Here is a 21,278-nt window from a genome sequence, read left to right as displayed (position 1 = left end):
CTATCAGAGATAATAGAGATTGGTATTCCATGTCTGGAGATGACTTCCTTCAAATACAGTCGTGCTAACTTCTCCATCTTGTCATCTTCTCTTATTGGCAGGAAGTGTGCTGATTTGGTGAGACGATCAACTATTACCCAAATAGTATCAAAACCACTTGCAGTCCTTGGCAATTTAGTGATGAAATCCATGGTAATGTTTTCCCATTTCCATTCCGGGATTTCGGGTTGTTGAAGTAGACGCGATGGTTTCTGATGCTCAGCTTTGACCTTAGAACACGTCAAACATTCTCCTACATATTTAGCAACATCGGCTTTCATACCCGGCCACCAAAAATGTTTCTTGAGATCCTTGTACATCTTCCCCGTTCCAGGATGTATTGAGTATCTAGTTTTATAAGCTTCTCTAAGTACCATTTCTCTCATATCTCCAAATTTTTGTACCCAAATCCTTTCAGCCCTATACCGGGTTCCGTCTTCCCGAATATTAAGATGCTTCTCCGATCCTTTGGGTATTTCATCCTTTAAATTTCCCTCTTTTAAAACTCCTTGTTGCGCCTCCTTTATTTGAGTAGTAAGGTTATTATGAATCATTATATTCATAGATTTTACTCGAATGGGTTCTCTGTCCTTCCTGCTCAAGGCATCGGCTACCACATTTGCCTTCCCCGGGTGGTAACGAATCTCAAAGTCGTAATCATTCAATAATTCAATCCACCTACGCTGCCTCATATTCAGTTGTTTCTGATTAAATATGTGTTGAAGACTTTTGTGGTCGGTATATATAATACTTTTGACCCCATATAAGTAGTGCCTCCAAGTCTTTAATGCAAAAACAACCGCGCCTAATTCCAAATCATGCGTCGTATAATTTTGTTCGTGAATCTTCAATTGTCTAGACGCATAAGCAATCACCTTCGTTCGTTGCATTAATACACAACCGAGACCTTGCTTTGATGCGTCACAATAAATCACAAAATCATCATTCCCTTCAGGCAATGACAATATAGGTGCCGTAGTTAGCTTTTTCTTCAATAACTGAAACGCTTTCTCTTGTTCATCATTCCATTCAAATTTCTTCCCTTTATGTGTTAATGCAGTCAAGGGTTTTGCTATTCTGGAAAAGTCTTGGATGAACCTTCTGTAGTAACCAGCTAGTCCTAAAAACTGGCGTATGTGTTTCGGAGTTTTCGGGGTTTCCCACTTTTCAACAGTTTCTATCTTTGCCGGATCCACCTTAATACCTTCTTTGTTCACTATGTGACCGAGGAATTGAACTTCTTCCAACCAAAATGCACACTTTGAAAACTTAGCGTACAATTCTTCCTTCCTCAATACTTCTAACACCTTTCTCAAATGTTCACCGTGTTCTTGGTCATTCTTTGAGTAAATAAGTATGTCATCAATGAAAACAATGAGAAACTTGTCAAGGTATGGTCCACACACTCGGTTCATAAGGTCCATGAACACAGCTGGTGCATTAGTTAAACCAAACGGCATGACCATAAACTCGTAATGACCGTAACGTGTTCTGAAAGCAGTTTTTGGAATATCATCTTCTTTCACCCGCATTTGATGATACCCGGAATGTAAGTCAATCTTTGAATAAACAGACGAACCTTGTAGTTGATCAAATAAGTCGTCGATTCTCGGTAGTGGGTAGCGGTTCTTGATGGTAAGTTTGTTCAACTCTCGGTAGTCGATACACAACCTGAATGTACCATCTTTCTTCTTGACAAACAAAACAGGAGCTCCCCACGGTGATGTGCTTGGTCGAATGAAACCACGCTCTAAAAGTTCTTGTAATTGGCTTTGCAGTTCTTTCATCTCGCTGGGTGCGAGTCTGTAAGGAGCACGAGCTATTGGTGCAGCTCCTGGTATAAGATCTATTTGAAATTCAACGGATCGATGTGGGGGTAATCCCGGTAATTCTTTCGGAAATACATCGGGAAATTCTTTTGCAATGGGAACATCATTGATGCTCTTTTCTTCAGTTTGTACTTTCTCGACGTGTGCTAGAACAGCATAGCAACCTTTTCTTATTAGTTTTTGTGCCTTCAAATTACTAATAAGATGTAGCTTCGTGTTGCCCTTTTCTCCGTACACCATTAAGGGTTTTCCTTTTTCTCGTATAATGCGAATTGCATTTTTTTAACAAACGATCTCTGCTTTCACTTCTTTCAACCAGTCCATACCGATTATCACATCAAAACTCCCTAACTCTACTGGTATTAAATCAATCTTAAATGTTTCGCTAACCAGTTTAATTTCTCGATTCCGACATATATTATCTGCTGAAATTAATTTACCATTTGCTAATTCGAGTAAAAATTTACTATCCAAAGGCGTCAATGGACAACTTAATTTAGCACAAAAATCTCTACTCATATAGCTTCTATCCGCACCCGAATCAAATAAAACGTAAGCAGATTTATTGTCAATAAGAAACGTACCCGTAACAAGCTCCGGGTCTTACTGTGCCTCTGCCGCATTAATATTGAAAACTCTTCCGCGGCCTTGTCCATTCGTGTTCTCCTGGTTCGGGCAATTTCTAATAATGTGGCCCGGTTTTCCACATTTATAACAAACTACATTGGCATAACTTTCTCCGACACTACTTGCTCCGCCATTACTCGTTCCGACACCATTTGTTCCTTTCGTTCTATTAACCCCTGGTCCGTAGACCTCACACTTCGCCGCGCTATGACCATTTCTTTTACACTTGTTGCAAAATTTGGTGCAGAACCCCGAGTGATACTTTTCACACCTTTGGCATAGCTGCTTCTGATTGTTGTTGTTGTTGCGGTTATTATTGTTGTTGGGATGATTGTTGTAGTTGTTGTTGTTGTTGTTGTTGTTGTTGGGCCGTTTGTTGTAGTTGCGATTGATGTTGCGATTGTTGGGATAATTGTTGCGATTATTGTTGTAATTACTGTTGTTGTTGTATTGGTGATTCTTATCACCGTTTTCCTCCCACTTTCTTTTGACTTGCTTCACATTGGCCTCTTCAGCAGTCTGTTCTTTAATTCTTTCTTCAATCTGGTTCACTAGTTTGTGAGCCATTCTACATGCCTGTTGTGTGGAGGCGGGCTCGTGTGAACTTATATCTTCTTGGATTCTTTCCGGTAATCCTTTCACAAATGCGTCGATCTTCTCTTCCTCATCTTCGAATGCTCCCGGACACAATAGGCACAATTCTGTGAATCGTCTTTCGTACGTGGTAATATCAAATCCTTGGGTTCGTAACCCTCTAAGTTCTGTATTGAGCTTATTGACCTCGGTTCTGGGACGGTATTTCTCGTTCATCAAGTGCTTGAATGCTGACCACGGTAGTGCGTACGCATCGTCTTGTCCCACTTGCTCTAGATAGGTAGTCCACCATGTTAACGCAGAACCTGTGAAGGTATGCGTAGCGTACTTTACTTTATCCTCTTCAGTACACTTACTTATGGAAAACACCGATTCGACCTTCTCGGTCCACTGTTTCAATCCGATTGGTCCTTCGGTTCCATCAAATTCCAAAGGTTTGCAGGCAGTGAATTCTTTGTAGGTGCATCCTACACGATTTCCTGTACTGCTAGATCCAAGGTTATTGTTGGTATGTAGCGCAGCCTGTACTGCGGCTATGTTTGAAGCTAGAAAAGTACGGAATTCCTCTTCATTCATATTCACGGTGTGTCGAGTAGTCGGTGCCATTTCCTTCAAAATAGTCAAATGAAACAAGTTAATCATACAGAATATCAAGAGTAGTTAATAGTATTTCGTAGCATAATATGAACTCATTTATAAAAGCTTTTTCTTCATATTAGCGTTTTATAAGTTTAAATTCGGGTAATACCTACCCGTTAAGTTCATACTTAGTAGCTAATATACAATTCAACTACTACAATTCTATATGAAAAACTGATTATAATAATATTTCGCGTTCAAACTTTTATACAATATTTTACAAACTTACAATACCGCTTATTTTACATAAAGCATGAAATATAGCACACAATAACTTTGATACAAGATAGTTGTGAAGATAATTCTAGCTAGTACACAAGTCGTTCAGCAAAGGCAATAAAGACACGTAATTCATACGTCCAGAAACAAGTCATGCATTCTGGTTTTACTAGGACTACTTCCCATCCTTGGTCTTGTGGAACATAACCGTTATGGCCGTTGATAAGACAGCGTGTTGTAACGTCGTCAAAGGGACGAGGGTTACGTAATGACCAACAGTCTCGTAATAACCTAAAAACCTCATTTCTTACCCCAATTACCGACTCCGTCACTTGTGGGAACGTTTTGTTTAATAGTTGTAGCCCGATGTTCTTGTTCTCACTTTGGTGAGAAGCGAACATTACTAACCCGTAAGCATAACATGCTTCTTTATGTTGCATGTTAGCCGCTTTTTCTAAATCACGAAGTCCGATATTCGGATATACTGAGTCAAAATAATTTCTTAACCCGTTGCGTAAAATAGCATTTGGGTTCCCCGCAATATATGCGTCAAAGTAAACACATCGTAACTTATGGATTTCCCAATGTGATATCCCCCATCTTTTGAACGAAAGCCTTTTATAAACCAAGGCATTCTTGGAACGTTCTTCGAATGTCTTACAAACTGATCTCGCCTTAAATAGTTGTGCCGAGGAATTCTGACCGACTCTAGACAAGATTTCATCAATCATGTCTCCGGATAGGTCTCTTAAAATATTGGGTTGTCTATCCATTTTGTGTTTTTATACTGTAAAATAGACAAGAGTTAGATTCATAAAAAAATACTTATTAATACAAGCAATTTTTACATATATCATAAAGCATAAGCACACTATATTACATATATTACACCACACGAATACAACTATCTTATTCCGACTCGCTCGTTTCTTCTTGTTCGGTTTTGGTTCGTTTTGCCAAGTTTCTAGGGATATATGATGTTCCCCTAATACGAGCCGTCGTTGTCCACATCGGTTTAGAAAAACCTGGTGGTTTAGAGGTTCCCGGGTCATTGTTACAACTTAAGGACTTCGGGGGTTGACGATACATATAAAGTTCATCGGGGTTGGAATTAGATTTCTCTATTTTTATGCCCTTTCCCTTATTATTTTCTTTTGCCTTTTTAAATTCAGTTGGGGAAATTTCTATAACATCATCAGAATTCTCGTCGGAATCCGATTCATCGGAGAATTGGTAATCCTCCCAATATTTTGCTTCCTTGGCGGAAACACCATTGACCATAATTAACCTTGGTCGGTTGGTTGAGGATTCTCTTTTACTTAACCGTTTTATTATTTCCCCCACCGGTTCTATTTCTTCTTCCGGTTCCGATTCTTCTTCCGGTTCCGATTCTTCTTCCGGTTCCGACTCTTCTTCCGGTTCCTCTTCGGGAACTTGTGAATCAGTCCACGAATCATTCCAATTTACATTTGACTCTTCATTATTATTAGGTGAGTCAATGGGACTTGTTCTAGAGGTAGACATCTATCACATAATATCAAACGCGTTAAGAGATTAATATATCACATAATATTCACATGTTAAAAATATATAGTTTCCAACAAAATTTGTTAAGCAATCATTTTTCAAGTAAACACGGTCGAAGTCCAGACTCACTAATGCATCCTAACAAACTCGATAAGACACACTAATGCAAAATTCTGGTTCTCTAAGACCAACGCTCGGATACCAACTGAAATGTCCCGTTCTTATTGATTAAAAACGTTCCATATTAATTGATTTCGTTGCGAGGTTTTGACCTCTATATGAGACGTTTTTCAAAGACTGCATTCATTTTAAAACAAACCATAACCTTTATTTCATCAATAAAGGTTTAAAAAGCTTTACGTAGATTATCAAATAATGATAATCTAAAATATCCCGTTTACACACGACCATTACATAATGGTTTACAATACAAATATGTTACAACAAAATAAGTTTCTTGAATGCAGTTTTTACACAATATCATACAAGCATGGACTCCAAATCTCGTCCTTATTTAAGTATGCGACAGCGGAAGCTCTTAATAATCACCTGAGAATAAACATGCTTAAAACGTCAACAAAAATGTTGGTGAGTTATAGGTTTAACCTATATATATCAAATCATAATAATAGACCACAAGATTTCATATTTCAATACACATCTCATACATAGAGATAAAAATCATTCATATGGTGAACACCTGGTAACCGACATTAACAAGATGCATATATAAGAATATCCCCATCATTCCGGGACACCCTTCGGATATGATATAAATTTCGAAGTACTAAAGCATCCGGTACTTTGGATGGGGTTTGTTAGGCCCAATAGATCTATCTTTAGGATTCGCGTCAATTAGGGTGTCTGTTCCCTAATTCTTAGATTACCAGACTTAATAAAAAGGGGCATATTCGATTTCGATAATTCAACCATAGAATGTAGTTTCACGTACTTGTGTCTATTTTGTAAATCATTTATAAAACCTGCATGTATTCTCATCCCAAAAATATTAGATTTTAAAAGTGGGACTATAACTCACATTCACAGATTTTTACTTCGTCGAGAAGTAAGACTTGGCCACTGGTTGATTCACGAACCTATAACAATATATACATATATATCAAAGTATGTTCAAAATATATTTACAACACTTTTAATATATTTTGATGTTTTAAGTTTATTAAGTCAGCTGTCCTCGTTAGTAACCTACAACTAGTTGTCCACAGTTAGATGTACAGAAATAAATCGATAAATATTATCTTGAATCAATCCACGACCCAGTGTATACGTATCTCAGTATTGATCACAACTCAAACTATATATATTTTGGAATCAACCTCAACCCTGTATAGCTAACTCCAACATTCACATATAGAGTGTCTATGGTTGTTCCGAAATATATATAGATGTGTCGACATGATAGGTCGAAACATTGTATACGTGTCTATGGTATCTCAAGATTACATAATATACAATACAAGTTGATTAAGTTATGGTTGGAATAGATTTGTTACCAATTTTCACGTAGCTAAAATGAGAAAAATTATCCAATCTTGTTTTACCCATAACTTCTTCATTTTAAATCCGTTTTGAGTGAATCAAATTGCTATGGTTTCATATTGAACTCTATTTTATGAATCTAAACAGAAAAAGTATAGGTTTATAGTCGGAAAAATAAGTTACAAGTCGTTTTTGTAAAGGTAGTCATTTCAGTCGAAAGAACGACGTCTAGATGACCATTTTAGAAAACATACTTCCACTTTGAGTTTAACTATAATTTTTGGATATAGTTTCATGTTCATAATAAAAATCATTTTCTCAGAATAACAACTTTTAAATCAAAGTTTATCATAGTTTTTAATTAACTAACCCAAAACAGCCCGCGGTGTTACTACGACGGCGTAAATCCGGTTTTACGGTGTTTTTTGTGTCTCCAGGTTTTAAATCATTAAGTTAGCATATAATATAGATATAGAACATGTGTTTAGTTGATTTTAAAAGTCAAGTTATAAGGATTAACTTTTGTTTGCGAACAAGTTTAGAATTAACTAAACTATGTTCTAGTGATTACAAGTTTAAACCTTCGAATAAGATAGCTTTATATGTATGAATCGAATGATGTTATGAACATCATTACTACCTTAAGTTCCTTGGATAAACCTACTGGAAAAGAGAAAAATGGATCTAGCTTCAACGGATCCTTGGATGGCTCGAAGTTCTTGAAGCAGAATCATGACACGAAAACAAGTTCAAGTAAGATCATCACTTGAAATAAGATTGTTATAGTTATAGAAATTGAACCAAAGTTTGAATATGATTATTACCTTGTATTAGAATGATAACCTACTATAAGAAACAAAGATTTCTTGAGGTTGGATGATCACCTTACAAGATTGGAAGTGAGCTAGCAAACTTGAAAGTATTCTTGATTTTATGTAACTAGAACTTGTAGAATATATGAAGAACACTTAGAACTTGAAGATAGAACTTGAGAGAGATCAATTAGATGAAGAAAATTGAAGAATGAAAGTGTTTGTAGGTGTTTTTGGTCGTTGGTGTATGGATTAGATATAAAGGATATGTAATTTTGTTTTCATGTAAATAAGTCATGAATGATTACTCATATTTTTGTAATTTTATGAGATATTTCATGCTAGTTGCCAAATGATGGTTCCCACATGTGTTAGGTGACTCACATGGGCTGCTAAGAGCTGATCATTGGAGTGTATATACCAATAGTACATACATCTAAAAGCTGTGTATTGTACGAGTACGAATACGGGTGCATACGAGTAGAATTGTTGATGAAACTGAACGAGGATGTAATTGTAAGAATTTTTGTTAAGTAGAAGTATTTTGATAAGTGTATTGAAGTCTTTCAAAAGTGTATAAATACATATTAAAACACTACATGTATATACATTTTAACTGAGTCGTTAAGTCATCGTTAGTCGTTACATGTAAGTGTTGTTTTGAAACCTTTAGGTTAACGATCTTGTTAAATGTTGTTAACCCAATGTTTATAATATTAGATGAGATTTTAAATTATTATATTATCATGATATTATCATGTATGAATATCTCTTAATATGATATATATACATTAAATGTCTTTACAACGATAATCGTTACATATATGTCTCGTTTAAAAATCATTAAGTTAGTAGTCTTGTTTTTACATATGTAGTTCATTGTTAATATACTTAATGATATGTTTACTTATCATAGTATCATGTTAACTATATATATATCCATATATATGTCATCATATAGTTTTTACAAGTTTTAATGTTCGTGAATCACCGGTTAACTTGGGTGGTCAATTGTCTATATGAAACATATTTCAATTAATCAAGTCTTAACAAATTTGATTGCTTAACATGTTGGAAACATTTAATCATGTAAATATCAATCTCAATTAATATATATATAAACATGGAAAAGTTCGGGTCACTACACCTATCTTCTCACCCAAGCACGCTCCTACTGTACGAGTAAGAAATAAAACAGCGGCTAGTTGATAAAAAACTTGTTTCGTACCACCAGTCATCGCAAATTTCTTTGCCATCGGAGAGTAAAACAAGTATTCGAAGCCCTAGTATATCCGGAATCATCATACTAATCTTGAGAACATTGGAGAACAATGTCACATAATCATCTCCACCACTCTACTAGTTGACTAACTCATACTAGCTCGATAACTTCCATCGGTTACCAAACTCACCCGAGTTACCAACACCCTCATCGATCCTAGAAAGCTCAAGTTCTGGGACTTAAACGATTATCCGTCCCTCTTCCATCACCCAAAGACTTCTAATTGATCACCCTCGAAGAAAAAACCGCTCCCTTTGTTGAAACATCAACCAAGAACAGAGCAACAGTCGAATTCGTTCCATCCGACACCCTTCGACAACCAATTACCCTTAGTGACTAAGAACTCTAATCCACCCGCATCTTCCATAAACCCTGGAATATTGACCAAACACCATTGGTCATCCCGTTTCCAAACCACAAGCACCAAACTTCCCCGGTACTCTCACTATCGACTTTCAACTAATGCATCTTGTTCGTTATTCAACCACTCTAACCTGATAGAAAAACACCCTCTTTAGCTCCCATAACAAACTGTGATGCCCCGTACAAAACTATCGTGTATGAATCATCAACAACAGGATCATTACAAGGTCAAACACTATATGCGTTTTCAAAACAAGTTGCATTCATGATAAAAGGTGACGTCATAACCAACGTCAAATGTTTTACAATCAAAAGTATGATTCAATGAACGGAAGCAAATAGTAGTAGTACGTGACCCTTAGGTCGTTACAAATCATTGTTCAAAAGTATTAAAGTTATGAATGCAAGATAAACAGTTCATGCTGTGATAACTCTAGAGCAGCGGGTGTCTACAGCAAGACTAGTACACAGCGGAAGCAACCTTAAGCACCTGAGAAAAACATGCTTAAAAACGTCAACACAAAGGTTGGTGAGCTATAGTTTAAGTATAACAGTATGCAAGGTAGGCTACGAGATTTCAGTGCTACAAAGAGCGTTTCAAAACAGTATGATAAAGTATATGTTTAACCGTGGGCACTTGGTAACTAACTTAACGTTTATACCCCCTGAAAGTACACTTGGCAAGTGCGTATGTATACAAAGTATTAAACACCCGTTAAATGCTAGTGCTACTAGCCCGAGTGGGAATGTCAAACCCTATGGATCCATATCTAAGATTCGCATTCACTGGTTCAAAAACCAATGACTAAACGTCACCGAGCTAAAGGGAATGTTTATGCCGTTGTATAACCCACACATATATAAGTTTAAGTACTTGTGCCTAGTATGTAAAACGTAAAATGCGCATGTATTCTCAGTTCCCAAAATAGTTAATGTAAAAAGGGATGCTATAACTCACAGTGGTAAAGTAGTGGTAAAGTCGAGTCAGGAAATAAGCAAGTACGTAGGTCCGGAAAGTCCTCAACCTAAGTAAAATAGTACTAAGTCAGTAAATCATCCCAAAAGGTTTAAATGTATGTAAATTAGGTCTTAAAGGTCATCATCATTCATCATCAAACAAAAGGTGTAAAGTAAGTTTTGTTCATGAAAAGAGTTTAAAACAAAGGCTGAGTTCGATCAGTCACCACGGCCTCTATACCTACTGAAATAAGGTGAGACCAGTGGACATGGCTCCGTATATGAGTCCTTTAGTTGTGGTAAAAATCCCAGAAGCAAACTCGTCTTCTTTTGACCGTGGCGACGGTCTAAGTGCGAGTAGGTCAGAATTTTCAGCACAACGTTAAAAGACATAGTGACGATCGGAGGGCTATAAATCCTAAACCGTAACTCGGATTAAGATGAGTCCTAAATGAAAAGTTATCTACTCAAACAGAGATATCTGAAAATCATCTTTACAGTAGCCCAGATCGTACGGGTCAGACACAGAAACAGTAAAACAGTAGGTTCCGGTGGTTCTTGGTACTCGATGCTTATCACGGTTCTCATCCTTGATGCATATAGCTTCAAGTGTACAACTCGTTGATGGGTTTACATAATCTTAACCAAGGTTTCACCATCATAACACAAGTGTAAGTATAAGACGAGTAGCACAACTCAATTAAGCGTTGCAAGTGTCTTGATGAACCAAAGTTACATCAAAGTCTTAGATTTAACACATACATGAAATATAAAAGTAATATTGAACTACAAACTTGAAAGTAAACTAACTAATCAAGATCTTAAGATGTAGAATATAGTTCTTAGTTAGATCTTGAATATCCAAGACCCAAAGGTCTAGATCTAAAGTTATTAAGTTAAATCCTAAGTAATAATACTTGAATCTTTACTTTAGTGAAACCATAAGTTACAAAACTTAGATTATCAACTAGTAAAGTGTATGTAAGCTCATAAGCTCTTGATTATGACAAAATTAGAAGACCATAAGTTATATAAACTTAGATCTTTCATAAGTATTTGAAGTTATAACTAAAGAGTTACACTTCCATGTTCTTGAACTTTCAAGTTAACTTTAAGTTTCAAGAAAGTATGAGATCAAGACTAACTTGTAATACTTGACCATTTAAACCAACAAACATGAAATTAAAGTGCATAATATAAAGAAATAAACTAAGTACGCAAGTAATAAGTTCATGGGTTTCATACTTTTAAAGATTCAAGCCTAAGTCTTGATCTTTAAGGAAGTAGACTTTAAGTTTACTTCATGAACACAAGTATGCTTTAACTCATTAACTTTCTTTAAAACTTTAAGTGTAGAACATAAACTAGAAAGCTTATGTTCTTGTAAGAACAAGATGATATGAAGAATCAAACTAAAGAGTTTGATTCTTAGTAGCTAGTTAGTAACAACAATAAGTAAGTAAACAACAAAATGTAATTAAACAAGAACAAAGAACAAGTGATGATGATGATTATGTGTATATGTATTTCGGTTTTAATGAAGAAAAGGAAGAGAAGATAAAGCTTGCTACTTACAAACTTGAGAGAGAAATGAGAGAAAAGTAAGTTGCAAGTTTGAAGTGTGAGTGAGAATGAGAGAATGCAAGTGAATATGTTAACAAAATTTGAAAAAAAAAACACTCTTCAAGGCCATAAAGGCCGACGGCTTTTTGCAATGGGAGAGGGAAGAAAAATGTTCACAAGGTTCTTGTATGTTAAAGTCTTAAAAGATGGATATTAGGGGTGATTGCATGGGAAAGAACAAGTAACTAGATTCTTATGTAATAAACTAACTAGTTAGACTTTAAATGGACTACTTACATGTGAGTTGGGCTAAAGAGTTCATAAAAGATGTAGGGTGGGCTTTTAAGTCCAATAATACTAATAAAAGCCCAAGTTCCATTAATTAACAAATTAATCCAATTAAAGCCCAAGTAATTAACTAGTAACCTTAGTTAATTAAAATGATCAATAAAACTTAATCATGAATGTAAATAATATTCAAAAATATTATTCGGGTAATGTACGTATGTCACAAAGACGTTTCGGGCATTTAAAGTCAAGTATGATCAATCATGGTAACAAGTAAATGTAATAACATACATTCGTTAAATCACAAGTATTAATAATAACAATTATTAATAAATAAACGTTGGAAAATCCAGGGTCGTTACACAAACCCACATCTCTGAAAACACAGCTAATATCACTCGAAGTTTCTGAGACAAAACCATTTAGCGCTCGCGTCGTCAAACCCGAAAAAGTTCACCCTGAAAACTGCCCAGATTCGAAAAATCATATCTCAAGATCCAACTGTCAGATCTGGCTTAGATTTTTAATACGAGTAGAACAGTATATCTTCTATCCACAACCATAAAAATCAAGTTGATCCAACGGTTAACAAACACGCTATGAATTTTCTTCTACAGCAGCTCCTGAAACTCCGAATTTGAAAGTTCAATCATTCTTTTGCACGGGGTCGCAAAAAAACGAGAACTCAGATCCGACACCCGGATCTCCCAAAAATTCTCTCCTCAACGAACCCATCGACCCTACCACTGACTCCGTACCCTTTGGGAAAAAATCACCATCATGATGTAATCAGCGTCCCGATTACAAAATAACTTTTAAGAACCGTTACCCGAATCCCGATGTGATCAACTCTCCCGGATACATAGACATATCCATGAGTTCATCGCGAACAACTAAGTCACCTGGTCTCGATACATGTTGCAAGACAAATCCCTAGACCTTCGTTTAATAACCAAAAAATAACATAAAAATTCTAGCAGAAGCATCTCGTGATCGCGACCTTAGGTCTCGCGGTTGCGATTCTAGCATATTCGGCATCTCGTTTTCCAGCTTTCAAATAACCATCGTGCCCGTAAAACCGAGCCTAAGCTCTGATACCACTTGTTAGGAATTCGGAAGGCCCCAACAAGAAAAATGATTTAAACCAATCACTTACCCACAAACGATAAACGAATAATAAAACATATAAAATGACACGGGATATAACGTGGTTATATCCCAACTTCAAAACACGATGAATGATTTACTCCACAGGCGCAACCAGAGATTTTTTCACTATGAATTTCGTGCATACTGTTATGGGTTACATATGGTAAAAAAAAAAGAAATAACTTTGGGAGCAATCAAGAAGATTCTGGACGCCCAGGTTCGTGAACGCGACCTCTTCCTCTTTTCAAACTCGCGATCGTGAGTTCTTCACAGCAAAATCTTGAACTTTCCTTTTTCGTGTCTTGACCTTGTTGTCCAAGTATGACTTTCCCTTCAAGCTAACTTGATTTACTTTCCTTGTTTAATCGATTTCGCACCCAACATTTTTTTGTCTTGGGACAATTAATATGGAATTGAGGAGTAATTGATTATGATGGTTAGTTTAGAGGATCATTGACGTTGACATATTTATCTATATATCTAAAGGAGAAAGGCCAAACAAATAGTGAAGTTCATAACTTCACAAATTTACAATAAACTTTTTATTTTTTATAATTCAACCACACATTTTATAATAGTTAACTTTAACTTTTATAAACTTACCACAAACTTTTCACATTTAATAATTTAACCATAAAACTTCTCATTCTTTATAAACCGACCACATAATTTTTACTATCTAATAACTATTCATTATCATTATTATTATTATTATTATTATTATTATTATTATTATTATTATTATTATTATTATTATTAAATCAATCACATAATTTTTCACTTAATTATTGTTTAACTATTTTTCTTATTATAAATTAACCACGTAACTCAATTTTTAATAACCGTTTTATTGTTTATATATATATATATATATATATACACACACACACACACACACACACACACACACACATATATATATACAAATATTATATAAATAGTTTTTCCTATTTTATTAAATAGGTTTGTACCAATCGTTGATGTACGTCTCACTTTATTGATTGAGCATTTGGGTCTTTTCTCTCGACAAGACGAAAAATAAAACAAAAAATAATGAATAATTATTTTCACGCTTATTACAAATCAATCACATAACTATTTTAGATCCTTCCTCGACAAAACGAAAAATAAAATAAAAAATTGATCAATAGTTACTTTCTCAATAATTAGCTATGTAATTAATGTTAATCAAGGGTGAAGAACCAGCCCAAAGTCACGTCGCTCAATTAGTTATAACTAAACTAAAGCTTACTAATAGTAATCACTAGTTGTGGAGCCCTCGCTTCGCGCCGGGGGCTCCGTTTTGAATGCGAGTTAAAAAAAAAAGTCTTGATCTATTTTGTAAAAAAGATTTTTTTTTTCGACATCTAACATTGAAGGGTCGTTCCTTTTGTGAAAGTTGTTTTTTTTAGCGTTCGTTTTTTTTAAAGTTAGTTGATCTATTTTCTAAAAAAGAATGTTTTTCGACATCTTTTGGTAGCATTGAAGGGTTGTTACTTTTATGAAAGTTGTCTCCTTTATCGTTGAGGGGGAAAAAAAGGTTAGTTGATTTTTTTGGTAAAAAAGAATTTTTTTCGACATCTTTTAGTAACATTGAAGAGTTGGTTCTTTTATGAGAGTTGCTTCTTTTATCGTTGGAGACAAAAAAAATGTGAAATGACGAAAATACCCCTAGTTACTATTGATGAATAGTGCTTCGGGGTTTTGTCTATTAGATATATAAATATAGATAATAACAGTAAAACCTGAAACGAAAACAAATTTAAAGGACCATTAGTGTAAAGAAAACAAGTTTTTATTCTTATCCCCATCCACCAGAATATTCCAATTCCCCTCTTGCTGACAAAAAACCCCATCATATTAATCTCCATCTTCTTGTTCATATTTCATTTGTGTTTAATTAATTAATTAATAATTAATCAGTGACATGAAATTTGGTAAAGAATTTGGAATTCATTTAGAACAAACCTTACCTGAATGGAAAGACAAATACTTATGTTACAAACCCCTTAAAAAACTTCTTAAAAACCTTCCTAATCCAAACCCTAACCCTAATCCTGCCGGCCACCGCCATCTTCAACCTTCCGCCGCCGATCACAACCTGCCACCTCATTCAGCCGATCTCCAACAGTGGTTTGTCAGGATTCTTAATGAAGAACTTGATAAGTTTAATGATTTCTATGTTGATAAAGAGGAGGAATTCGTTATCCGTTTTCAGGTTTGATTGTTTTCGGTCAATTTTATTATTTTTTGGCCTTTGACTTATCTATAGAAATTCATGTACGACTAAAATTTAATACTACTTTTAGTATGGAGATCTGTCAATGTTTGTTTGGCTTTGAGATTATATATGGCAACTGACTGTTTATTTTAGTAATTATAGTATTTTATGGTTTGACTAAAATTTAAACATTATAATCTATATGTCTATAAACTATGTGGTTGAATGAGTATTGTTGTTACGTATAATTACGTGCCAAACAGACTATCTATGTGGAATTTATGTTTTTACTTTGATACTTAGAAATTGAGTAAAGACTACAGAATCTTGATTGTTGGATGTTTAACCCCACTTTGTTTTTGCACTTTTTTCAAAGTGATTATTGATACTTCTTCCAAAACAGTGATTACTATTACTTGAAGAATCAAAATCGGATAACTGGTTGCAGTTAAGTAACTCTATAGTTATCTCGATAATTGGTTTTCTTTAAGCAACTAATTATGATTGTTTTGATCCTGGGAATTCAGTTGTATAAAATGATTCTTTCTTCTTAGGGTAATTAATGAACAATGAAAATGTAAGTTGTTTGATAATTTTCTTTTCTTGCAACTTTTATTGCGCGTGCAAGATGGTGCAATTCTAAATCGTAAAAAACGTACTAAAATGACTGCTATCGAAAATACACTTCAACAAGACGAACCAATGCATCAAGTCTTCCAACATCTATATTTACCTTTTGCAAAACGACAACAATCACTGCAATTTATGGTTCTCACAACCATGCTAAAGGGGCTTTAAGGTTTTCTTTTAATCACTGCAATGATATGGTTTATGTTCTCACAACCATGCTAAAGGGGCTTTCAGGTTTTCTTTTCCAACTTATTATGTTTTACTTTCAAACTGAAAAAAATTTTTACATATATCTTTTGGCGGTTTTTCCTTATAAAATACATGGGCTATTTTAAATAATGGGTTATTTAAAATTTAATTTGGATCCAATCCATTTCTATATCTGTCCACTCAGATAAGTCATTAGCTAATCTTTATTTCGTCCATTGTTAAGTTAGAACTTTATTTGGAAATTAAACATTTTACCTTTCAAAAATTTAAAGAAGATATTAACCAAAATATGAGGATGGTTTGCAAGGTAGAAAGATGTTAACATTTTTAGTTTAGAGCTATAAATTCTTTATTTTTTTCTTTATTTTTCTTACACTTATATATCAATACATTTGTAAGCATGAAAAGACTCGCTCGAGTACTATGATATGGTACGTGACTTTTTTGTATCTCATGTTGTATATTTGAATAAGATAGCATCTTTAGCTCATGCTGTGTAATAATAATCATGATCTACTACTAGTTCTGTATTAGTTGATTAAAGTTTTCGATTTTAGTTACACCAGATATCTAAGTTTGAAATTTACAAGTATGATCCGCCAAAGAGTTTGATTAACCTAGAGTAAGGATTATTTTCTCTTATGTGTTACGTACATTTATATTGTACTAATTAAATTAGTGTATATTTTGTAGTACTACTCTTTTATTACTTTTTTCTAAATCGGATCACAAGTTTAACTTTTTGCGAGTTGGTGCAAAGTTTAACTTTAATCTTAATTTTTTTTTTTTTTTTTTTTTTTGAAAGGCAAGCTTAATTTACGTAATTTTTTTTTTTGAAAGGTAATAACTTTAATCTTAATTAATTTACGTACTTATATACCGATTAATCATTTTCAATATTTTCTTGATGTAGAGAAATTGGAAGTTTTGGAAGATGACGTTTTTTCTCGAGTATAGTGATCCGGAAAGCTCGAGTATAATATCACATTTATTGCACATTTACTGAACATTATTAACAATAGTATTTGCTAAACATAGACTTGTAACCACTTAGCTAGCTATCAGACTATATAATGACCCGGACCCTTAGAGTGTATGGTGGAGCCTTGAGCACACCATATTATTATTAGATCATAATTGTCTATTTCAAGTATGTGGTATGTTTGGTGGTGATATTTCAAGTATGTGGCTATAATTGAATCATAATTGTCTATCACCACCAAACATAGATACATAATTGAAATAAACAATTAAAAATCAATTATGATCCAATAAAATGCTATGTTCAAGGTCTCCCATCAACTCAAGGGTTCGGGTGATTATCGGGTATGCTAGCTAGCTGTGTTTAAGTCTATGTTTAACAACTAATATTGCTAATAATGTTTTATAAATGTGTAGTAAGTGTGATATGATATGACATGAAAGCTAGTCATTATCATCCTTTTCATTAGTGTCAAATTTATCTTCCCAACTTTCCGGATCACCATACTTGGGAAAACCGTCTTTTGCCAAATCATTTCAACTTTCTCTACATCAAGCAAATATTAACCATGATTAAATAGTATATAAGTACATAAGCTTATTAAGATTAGAGTTATTACATTCCACCAACTTTGAAAAAAATTAGACTTGTGATCAGGTTTAGGAAAAGTAATATGCATTAGTACTACAAAAATACAAATTAATTTATTTAATACAATATATATGTACGTAACACATATGAGTAAAAAATATTTCCAAAGGGTTAATCAGACCCTTTGGCGGATCATACTTGTGAATTTTAAACTCAGATTATCTGGTTTAACTGGATTTGAAAATCTTAAAAAGTTAATACAAAACAAATAGTAGAGCATGATTACGATTTAATAACATGAGCCAAAGATGTTACCTAATTCGAACATACAACAAAAGATGCAAAAGATCACGTTCTAGATCACAGTACTCCAACGATTCTTTTCATGCCCACAAATGTATTGACGTATAAGTATAAAAAAAGAAAAATAATTTATATTTCTAAACTATAAAAGTAAAAATCTTTCTACCTTGCAAACCATCCTCATATTCTGATTACTTTCTTCTTAAAAGGTACAATGTTTAATTTCAAAATAAGGTTCTAACTTAAAAATTGACCAAATAATGATTAACTAATGACTTATCTGGGTGGGTTGATATGGAATTGGGTTGGATTGTATTTTATTAGAAAAACTATCATCAAAGGATCTAAATACATTTTTTGTTTGAATGGTAAAACATAATAAGTCGGAAAAAAACCTCCAAAGCTCTTTAACATGTTTGTAGGAACACTCTAGAATTATCATTACATTTACCCGGACGTGATTGTTGTCATTTTGCAAAAAGTAAATACATATGTTAGAAGACTTGAAACATTGTTCGTCTTGTTGAACTGTATCCTAAAGTCTAGATAGCAGTCATTTAGTGATAGAGGGCAACAAGAAATGGCAAAAATTTTGATCACCATTGGTTACCACGAAACCCTCAATTTCTGGGTCAGACTTGGGAATGAGTTAGTTGTCTGGTTCGGGTTGGGATTCGGGGATACATGGAGATTTTTAATGGGTTCTGAGTGGGGCTTCGGGCTTATAATCTCAGCCCCCGCTCTATTTGAATTACATACTCTATAATTAGAATATCGTTATTTGTTTTGAATATCAATTTAAAAACCTAATATAAGTAATCATCTTTATATTTTATATATTTGTTTATCTTTTGTGTATATGTATAATAACAGTAAAAAATAGTTGTTTGTTTGGCCTTATTTCATATCCAGTTTTAGCTTTCCCTATTATCATTTAGTACCTAATAGTTCATGTCGTAGAGTTTTATGTGTTGGTTAGTGTACCTAATATAATTATATATCAATGTAGTTCGGTTGACCTTATTTCATATCCAATTTTAGCTTTATCTATAATCATTTAATATTTATAATAGTTCATGTCTTTTAATTTCATGTGTTGGTTAGTGTATGTATTTCTTTTGTTACTATATAATTTACTATTTTGTAAATTTTCTTTATTTACCATACTTTGTAAGGTTCTATATATTTTGGTATATAGTTTACTTAATTATGATATAACCATGAGATCGTGAAAATAATAAGTGTCATTGCTAACGATATTCAAAAAAAAAAAAACAGATTGGGTTTGGGGAATCACCGATGGTAAATGGGGATTTTGGTAGGTTTAGGGAAACTCCCGGCTTTTAAGGATCTCCTTTAATTTTGATTAATGGGTTTGCGGTCAGTTATGATCAACGGATTAGGGTTTGTAACCCACCCCATGTTATACCCGAACCCACCCCATATAGCCTGAACCCCTTTTGCATGTAGTCGCTGATTGTACTTGGTGTTTTAACCAGGAACTGAAACAAAGAATCGAACAAGTAAAAGAGAAAAGCTGCAAAAATGGAGTTTTTACATCAGAAAGCGAATTCAGTGATGAGCTCATGGCAATACGTAAAGACTTCGTCACAATTCACGGGGAAATGGTCCTTTTAAAAAACTACAGCTCCTTAAACTTTGCAGGTACATAATCTTTCTTTACCATATTATTCTAATTGTATATATATTTGATCCAGGAATTAGTAAATTTAATTTCTGCCTGGTTTTTAGGTATCATTAAAATACTAAAAAAGTATGACAAAAGAACCGGTGGATTACTGCGTGTACAGTTCACACAACTTGCCCTCCGTCAACCGTTTTTCACAACAGAACCTCTTACAAGATTAGTCGTCGAGTGTGAAGAAAATCTCGAACTTTTATTCCCGTTAGAAGAAGAAGTAGTTGAATCTTCTAGTGATACAATAACGCCACCTTTGTCAATTAACGAAGGAACATCGGATGTATATAGGCGGACTGTTGATGCAATTAAAACCATAAAGGGTCTTAAGAAAGAAAGCTCTACCTTCAATCCGTTGTCTTTTGCATCTATTTTTGGCAATCAGGATATTGACACTGGAGCAATAACTGCAGAAGATTCACCTTCTGACTCGCAGTCGGAACCGGATTGTGATGATGGTCAAACGACTGAGTAATAATTATGTTTTCTTGTTCATGATGGTTTTCGGATATGTGGATATTTTGATGGTTAGGTTTTTTTGTTAGTAATTGTTACGTTTTTGAATATTACTTCTTTCACTGTTTTTGAACTGTATATCAAACATACTACAGTACTTGAACTACTTTTTTTTTTTCCTGTTAACAGTTATAATAATGACATCGTTATGATATATATTTGGGCCATTTTTCGATTTTTGCATGACATCCTTGTGCGAGGGTCATGCTAATCTTCTTTCCTCTATATCGTTCCAATCTTATCCCGATAATATGAATGATAAGTCATACAATTTTAACTTTTAAGCATGGACATATTCTTTGATTAAATTTCTCAATTAACAAGTCAATGTGTAATTCTCTTTTATGTACATTTTTATTTATGGAATATGTGTTGAATCGAAACTTGTGATTTGATACAATTTTCTTGATAAAAAGAGCAGAAAACCCAATAAAAACCAATCACAGATCCTTGTCTGTCTTCCTCGTAGCTAAAAGGTAAAGGCATGACTTGGCATGGACCTCATGTGTTGACAATGTCATCCCGCGCACCCACCTCGAAAGGGAATTGCGCCAGTAAATTACCTCCACCTGGTAACCCAAATGTTGAGTTACGCGATCGAACCTGCGTAGGAGCAATACAAAAGTGGGCTCCAGGATCAAAGGTATCGGGTACCATTCACGCCAAGGCGCGTTATGTGGAGTTTGGAAATCCCTTACGGGATTCAAGATGCTATATGAAAAGGCTTCTGATGTAACG

At 34.2% G+C, this 21,278-nt stretch overlaps 1 protein-coding gene and 1 pseudogene across 1 annotated transcript; one reads left to right on the top strand and one right to left on the bottom strand.

The window, feature by feature from the left end:
- Nucleotides 1–15,238: 15,238 nt before the first annotated feature.
- LOC139891926 (SPX domain-containing protein 4-like) lies at nucleotides 15,239–20,690 on the top strand. The gene is made up of 3 exons (XM_071874955.1): nucleotides 15,239–15,606; nucleotides 19,825–19,990; nucleotides 20,078–20,690. Exons 1-3 carry the CDS (start codon nucleotides 15,316–15,318, stop codon nucleotides 20,497–20,499), a joined length of 879 nt encoding a protein of 292 aa, XP_071731056.1. The 5' UTR covers nucleotides 15,239–15,315; the 3' UTR covers nucleotides 20,500–20,690.
- A 3-nt stretch (nucleotides 20,691–20,693) lies between these two features.
- On the bottom strand, nucleotides 20,694–20,802 carry LOC139895500 (U6 spliceosomal RNA; annotated as a pseudogene).
- Nucleotides 20,803–21,278: the final 476 nt, after the last annotated feature.

The sequence above is a fragment of the Rutidosis leptorrhynchoides genome, chromosome 2, assembly GCF_046630445.1.
Source record: "Rutidosis leptorrhynchoides isolate AG116_Rl617_1_P2 chromosome 2, CSIRO_AGI_Rlap_v1, whole genome shotgun sequence".
NCBI lineage: Eukaryota > Viridiplantae > Streptophyta > Magnoliopsida > Asterales > Asteraceae > Rutidosis > Rutidosis leptorrhynchoides.
Note: the sequence above shows the minus strand (reverse complement) of the source record. Positions and strands in the feature narration are given on the sequence as shown.

Excerpts from the sequence above, each read along its gene's own strand:
- LOC139891926 (XM_071874955.1), top strand. The coding sequence starts at position 15,316 with ATGAAATTTGGTAAAGAATTTGGAATTCATTTAGAACAAACCTTACCT. Across the intron at positions 15,607-19,824 it reads AATTCGTTATCCGTTTTCAG|GAACTGAAACAAAGAATCGA; the intron begins GTTTGATTGTTT and ends TGTTTTAACCAG. Across the intron at positions 19,991-20,077 it reads CAGCTCCTTAAACTTTGCAG|GTATCATTAAAATACTAAAA; the intron begins GTACATAATCTT and ends CCTGGTTTTTAG.